Source organism: Pseudopipra pipra, chromosome 9, assembly GCF_036250125.1.
Source record: "Pseudopipra pipra isolate bDixPip1 chromosome 9, bDixPip1.hap1, whole genome shotgun sequence".
In the NCBI taxonomy this organism is placed as follows: Eukaryota; Metazoa; Chordata; class Aves; order Passeriformes; family Pipridae; genus Pseudopipra; species Pseudopipra pipra.
The window spans coordinates 17,390,336-17,397,625 of NC_087557.1; the positions used below are offsets into that span (position 1 = coordinate 17,390,336).

Here is a 7,290-nt window from a genome sequence, read left to right on the forward strand (position 1 = left end):
AATCTGTGGTAACAAAAAGCTGGCAGCTGTCCAACCCCAATGCCAGCGTCCAAACAACTACCAGTAAAAAAAATAAATCAGTATGTCTTGATGACAGGTGCTGACCCAGTAATATGAGTCAGTAGAGAGAGAATGATCTCTCATGCCAATCTTTCTCCTCTGATGAAAAACAGGAAAAGATAAAAAAAATTACAAAATAAAAGAGAAAAAAATATTAGTACTTAAGACGAGATGTCTTGAATTAAAAGAATTTTACTAATTTTTACCTCTACCTAATTGAAACTGTATTGCAAAAAGGCAGCATGAAAAGAGAGAAACATAAGTTATTGTTGTATTATTCCATTTTGCTGGAGCTAATATTCTACCCTTTAAAAGCTTTTAAAGCAGCTTTCAGTCAAATTTCTAATTAATTTGTTCTGTATCAAATTCTTACTGACAAAAACTACAAGATGTATAACATGTACTTCATGAAAGTCACCAATTAGTGCTTTCAGATCTGAAATATTTCACTACTTTCATCAAAAGAACAGTTTATCTGCATTTGCTTCATTATTAATGTTATGCTACAACAACACTGTTAATGTAATTTCTTTATTATTACTTCAATGAGATCAGAGAAAAGATCTGTGTACTTTTTCCTCAGGATTCTTATAAGCTGTGAAGTAATCAATCACCCACAAATGAAAACAGATTTGTTCAAGTACAGTTCATTCTACAATCAGACTTCTCTTTTTGTCTTTGTAGACAGATTTCATCATAAATTTGCTTCCTAAACTTCAGCATGCCTTCTACATCTTTGTAGGCGAGCATTTCTTCAATAGACAAGAGCCGAAAGCCACTCAGTTTGAAAGGTGACGTGTGCTGCACAGAATTCAACATCTTCAGCGACATCCTAACAGATTCACTTAGAGTAGAACAAACAGGGAAAATCCTCGCAGTCCACAGCCCCAAACGCGTGTTCCCACTGGAGAAGAGCTGGTCCGAAGCCTCTACGCTCCAGAGGTCCAGGCATTTTGCTAAGCTGGCTCCAAAAAACTGGAGCGAGCATATATCTGACAGCAATTTCACAGTCTTCTTCAAGTCGTCTCCTACACCAAACACCATGGTGACATACTCAACTTGATCATTAATTTTCACAGTTACTGAACTCAGGAAGCAGTGTGAGGGTATGTCTACACTGAAACTTATGTAGGACCCACTAACAATGCTGCTCTTCCCTACCGAGACCTCAGGCCCAATTCTGGAGTATTCAATGACAGACCCAGGCCCTATCACACATCTGGGCTCAAGGATGCTCTGGATGACACTTGATTGATCTGAGGTCTTGGCTGTGTCAGGAAAGATGCTAAAAGCCACAGGCAGCAAGTCAAGCTCAAATCTCAGTTTGCTCTCAGCAGTAAAATGAAACAAATACTCCTGAGTAGTTCCAATGTGGTAGAACTGGGAGTTGTTGAGGACTATGACATTGAGGGCAGTTCCTCGCAGGAGGGAGTATAACTGCTGCCGCACTTCCACCAACCCCAAGTCCTCCTTGGTGACATTACTCATGTTTTTGGTATAATCTGGAGTGGCTCCAGGTCCCAGGGCCTGGAGGAAGTCACCATATGCATCTATTTCATAGCAAAGTGTGCCCATCTGCTTATAGAACATCAGTAGCTGCTTTGCAGTGAGGTGATCCATGTAGAATATGCTGTCTGTGTACACACACTCCGAGGCCATTCCTGAGTCACCGTGGTTCCCAGAGGAGCAATGCTCCCTCACGCACACTGCACCACTCTGCCGCATCATCCTCATGTCAGGCTTGTGCAGGAAACGATGGCAAGATGCATATTCCAGTCCTCCTTTTCCTGAAAAACTGGATGGATCTAAGACAAACACCCCGTGAGTGGTCCCGACTGCCAAATCTGAGGGGTGAGCCAATGCGGTAAACCCAGGTTTATCCAACGCGATGGTCTCTGTCACTTCAGTGCTGTACAGCTCTATGTCATCCGAACACGTGACGAGGATTCCTGGTTTCATGTGACGGGGGAAATCGATGTACATGGCCAGCTTCAGCTCCAGCATCTGGTAAACGGGATCGCCGAATGGCAGGGCCGTGAAGATCTTCCCCAGGGCACTTGCACTTGGCAAACGCTGGCTGTAACCACCTGGAAGAGAAAGAGAATTTTAGTTACACAGAGACACTGTATGCAAGTAAGCAAAAAACTAAACCTATACAGCTATTTCACAGGTACACATAGGTATTAAAAACCCCTCCACTTGGTCACATACCAAGTATTCCTCAAAGAATGACAGATGTGAAGAAATCAATCATTCTTCTTCAAACATTTCCCAAAGCAGATTTGACCTTATGTCCAAAACCCAGCCTGCCTTAAATAGCTCATATTAAAACTGTGGTTGATTTTGTTATCTTTAGTTTGTTTCAGAGCTGCCTGTTGCTGAAGTGTTGAAAGCAAATGACACTCACTTTTTGGTTGGAAAAGAGGAGGACCCCAGCACTTCTGATGGGAATTTTAGTCCAGATGAGTCAAACAAGCAGAGGTTTGGTCAGGAAACTTATCACCTGGTTTCTTTCTCCTCTACAGAACTGATGTTCTTCCACTTCTGGAAGTGTCCTGACTAACTGCATAAGAAGGTAAGTACTCAGCCTGCCCAAAGGAATAAGGAGCCTGAGGTCCCCCCCACCCTGAGAGGGCCATATTCCTTAAACGGGTATTTCAAGGCAGGAACTTAAATCACACTCTGAAATACACCTCCTTCTCACTGTTTGATTGAACAACTTGAGTGCTGAGAAAAAATGATGAAGTGACAGTAACATCTCCTAAGCACCAACCTAACTTCAAATGATCACACGCATTGGGGTGACTTTTCTGAGGGAACTATATTTCGGAACTCTGACTCCTCTGTCATCATATTGTTTTATGGAAGGGAAAAAAAAGGGTACAGTTTTAGAGTGAGAAATGTAAAACTGAATTTACCAGAATGGATTAGCAGCACGGTGAAGGAAGCCCACTGATCACCATACAGATCTTCCAAGTACTGAAGAACATGAAGAGTTGATCCACCATTTCCTAAAGAAAAAGTATTTTAGTATCTGTAAGAAGAGCTTCAATAACACCTGCTCTGACAGGTGAGGTGTACTGGTGTCCAGCTGAAAAAACCTCCCACATCAGCACCGATGGGACAGTCTTTCTACCCTATTGTGGTTGTTAAGATCACGCACAGAAGCTGATGGACAGTTCCTCCGGAAGCCTGTGCTCTCCCAGGGCAGAGCATCCTGAGCAGACAGCTCTTGGGAAAATTCTGTTTTTCTCTCCCAGTCACCTCTGCACAGGCCAAACATTTGAAACATTTAATCAATTGAACAGGACATAACCCAGCTGTAAAAACCAGCTCCTGTAGGAAACAGGTCACACAAAAGCTCATTAGTGGTTTCAAGGCACTGTTCAGAAGTACTTCTGTAAGTACAGTAAGTACAGTAAGGAAGTAAGGAAGGTTTGCGATACGAGGAAATGGTTTGGGATATTTTTTACGTTCTTACAAGTTAAAGCTGCCAGATTTCTGAGAATTAATCTCTGCCTATTACTCTACGCTGCAAATAATACTGATATTAGTTACTTTGTACATCAAAGGGAACAGGAATGAAGAATTACAGGATGGCATTACGGGCAGTCATGCTAGTTTCTTCTAGAGTTTTGCTGCCCACTGGGTAATATATTAAAATATAATCAAACCGTTTAAGCAATCAGATTAAGTATGACTTTCTAAAACACACGAGCCAGTGCTATTCTGTATTCATCAGACACACTTTGAGGAGCTGTACAGTATCACCAACACGCCCATTCACAAGCACCACGATGGAGCCCCAGGTTGGCTCCTGCCACGGCCCCTCCTGCCTGTTACGGCCGCACCGAACCCTGTCCAGACCCCCCGAGCCCTGCCCGAGCCCTGCCCGAGCCCCCGAGCTCCCCCCGGACCCGATCCCTTGCCCTGCCCGCCCCCCCGCGAGGCGGAGCCGCGGGGAGATGAGGAGCGGCGCGGCCGGCGCTCGGAGCCCTCGCCCCCGCGGCCCCGGCCCCGGGCCAGCCGCACGCACCGATCCTGGGCCCCGGCGGGTCGGGGCACACGTGGTACCGGACGCCCCTCGGCAGCTCCCCCCGGCGCAGCTTCTCCGCCAGCTGCTCCCGGAACGCGCCCGCCTGCGCCGCGTCCGCCGCCGTCAGCACCACCACGTCCCAGAGCTCGCCGGGCCGGGCGGCCGCGCCTGCGGGAGCGGCCCCGCTCAGACAGCGCCAGGGCACGGCCGCGCCCCGGCCCCGAGCGCTCGGCAGCCCCGCGGGCCGGACCCGCCGCCCCCCGCCCGCCCATCCCACCTCGCAGCGCCGCGAACCGCGCCAGCCGCCGGCCCGTGTCCTCCCGCCGCGCCGCGCTGCGCCCGCCCATCGCCGGCACTGCCGGGCCGGGAACCAGCGCTCCTGCTGCCGCCGCAACGCGACCCGGATGCGCCGGCGGGGCGGGGGCGGCGCGGAGCCCTCGGGCCCGCCCGGCCGGGCGGGGAGAGGCGGCTCTGCCGCGCTCCGGGCGGGGGTTGTGGCGCTGCGGCCCGGGAGCGCTCCGAGCGCTCTCGAGGAGCAGGAGGAGGTGGATGCCTGGGTTGTTAATCTAGTTAGGAGCAGAATCCTAATCGCGCACGAACCCGCCCGCTTAACTCTGCCCTGCCCGCAGCCGCTGGTCGGTGCCTCCTCGGCCCCACCTGGAGCACCCGGGGCGCGCTGGTGAGCGCGGAGCAGGGCTACGATTTGGTAAACGGACCTCACCCGGACTCATCGCAGGCATCACCATGTGTTTTATCTGTTAGCAGCTTGTAGGAGTCACGCAGCTGATGGTCTTTGCGGCTGCGGTTCCTTGCCCTGGATATTGTGGTTTTTTATCTGCGGATTCCATCTGAATTCAGAATTTGCTGGGATTACAGATACCAAATACAAAGAGATGGGAATGAAAGGAGGGTTTGCCTTTATAAGATCTCATTATACACAAATCTTACAATAAAAAGTAGCTGTAAAAGCACTATAGAAGCTAGTGGAGGAAAGAAAAAGAGTTTATGAAGTTAGAAAAAAAATTACAACAAATCCGTAGTTTTTCATGATTGTAAACTGCTGACAGAGAAGATTAAGAAAAAAAAGTTGAAAGCTTCACTGCGCTTTCTCGGTGTGAGACTTTGCTGCGATGCAGGTGATAATAGCCCTAATCAGAGCAATGCACACCACAAAGATCTGTTTTATCCTTACTTGCACTCTTGACTCACTCCAATAAGGACCATGATCTGTTCTGTTGAAACTACACCTGTGCTCTTTTGCACTGAGTTTTCATTGCTGACAGCATCTGAGATATGTTAAATAAGCTTTGAAGAGTTTAAGTAGGGATTTCTTAAATTTTCTAAAATTTCAGACTAGATATTTCAGTAATGTTAAACGTTTGCACATGGTGGTTCACTTAGTTACAGCTGCAACAAAATATTTAACTCCCTTCATTACTATTCTGCGCACTGCCTACTTCAGTTATCCTGTGCAATAGTCACAGAGGCAGTGGTTACAGCAGAATTCCTTTACCTGAACGTGAAGATGTTATGTCAGAGATGAGGATAAAGGAATTAACAGTCAAAGCACAGCTCTAATCTGTGATAGGAAAAACTCCCTGTGCCATACTGTTAAACCGGAACATGACACCAAGGGGGAGCACCACTCGGCTGAAACCAGGGAGTGCACCAGGCAGAACAATCCTTTCTAAGAAAAAAGAACTCTGTAAACAGAGGAACGAACCCTTCTGAGAATTCTGGGAAAGTCTGATAAAAACAGAGACTACATGTAGGAGATTGTCACAGAGGCACAGACTGATTGAGGTTGGAGGGGACTGCTGGAGGTCACCTGGACCAGTTCCCTGCTCAGGTAGGGCCACCCAGAGCCATGTCCAGTTGGGTTTTGAGTATCTCTGAGGGCAGAGACTCCACCACCTCCCTGTGGTACTCGGTCACCTCACAGTGAAAAAGTGTCTCCTGGTGTTGAAGGGAACCCTCCTGTGTGCCAGTGTGTGCTTGTGGCCTCTGGTCCTGGCCCTGGGCACCACTGGAAGAGCTTGGCTCCGTCTCCTTGGCTCTCTCCTGCCGGTACCTGCACACGTCGGTGAGATCCCCTGAGCCTACTCTGCTCCAGCACAGCAGTCCTGGCTCTCCCAGCCTCTCTTCAGAGCAGAGGTGCTCCAGTCCCTTCATCTTCGGGGCCCCTTGCTGGGTTGTGCAGTTATGTCCCTCTCTCTCTTTACTGGGGAGCTGGATTCAGCACCCCCAGGGCCCCCCCTCCACCCACTGTCTGTGCTGCTCCCAACACAGCCCTCACAGCACTGGCACCTCATTGTTGTGATCACACAGGACACAATCCAAGCTAGATTTATCCCTAAGCAGGTATCCCTTCACTCCCTGCTTTACTGGAGTAATGCAGTAATAAAACAAGCACAGGCATTTGTTTCTGAGCACAGTTATTCCATCAAATCCCATCAAATTGTGTGTCTCTCCCAGGAAGAGGTTTCCCACACCTGGGGTATGAGCAGCGGTGACCTGTGCTGCCAGTGGAGTGCCTGAGTTCTGGCGCCTCAGATGGAGCATGCTCAGGCTCTGAATATTTATGGAAGTGCTGAGATTTGATGTCACTTTTGTAATCTGAACTGAGCTCTCACAGAGGAGCAATGAGAAACCACTTGTTCTCAGCAGTGATGGATCTGTAACACCAGACCTGCTGCTCAGCTTAGCCTGGCTAAAACAGCAACAAAAAACAATTACTGTAGCGTAGTCTCTGGTTTAGCTCAGATTTTCCATAATCCCACACAGAACAGTAAATATCTGGTATTTCAGGATGAATCAAATGTGCTGATAAGTATGCAAATCTGTACCCTTACTGGGCCTTTTTCTTAGAACTGGATTTTAAATGCTTAATAAAAGTGGGAGGACATGCCTACATGGTTTAGTTTGCAAAATATGAATAGGTGTTGTTCTGGGCTGCACTGTGCAGGAAGAATTTCCTCATGGAAGGAGTTGTCAAGCACTGGACAGGGCTGCCCAGGGAGGTGGGTGGAGTCCCCATTCCTAGAGGTGTTCAAAGAATAACTGGACGTACTTTGGTCTAGTTGACAAGTGGTGATGGGTCAAAGGTAGGACTCAACGGTCCTGGGGAACTTTTTCAACCTAAATGACTCTGGGATTCTGTGCCCAGGATTGGCAGTGCCCGGCCCTGCCCCATT

General features: G+C 48.4%; 1 protein-coding gene across 2 annotated transcripts in view; it reads right to left on the reverse strand.

The window, feature by feature from the left end:
* Positions 1-4,766, reverse strand: part of LOC135418962 (serine/threonine-protein kinase TNNI3K) — a 43,179-nt gene extending 38,413 nt beyond the window's left edge. The window contains exons 1-4 of one of the 2 annotated variants that reach the window (XM_064664859.1): positions 4,374-4,496; positions 4,097-4,264; positions 2,979-3,071; positions 578-2,147 (exon numbers count right to left, since the gene is read on the reverse strand). In XM_064664859.1, the coding sequence (XP_064520929.1) occupies positions 697-2,147; positions 2,979-3,071; positions 4,097-4,264; positions 4,374-4,443 (1,782 nt within the window). In that variant the 5' untranslated portion in view covers positions 4,444-4,496 and the 3' untranslated portion in view covers positions 578-696. Of the gene's footprint in view, positions 1-577; positions 2,148-2,978; positions 3,072-4,096; positions 4,265-4,373 lie in introns of those variants that run through there. The other variant, XM_064664860.1, reaches the window with a different exon arrangement.
* Between the last annotated feature and the right edge of the window lie 2,524 nt (positions 4,767-7,290).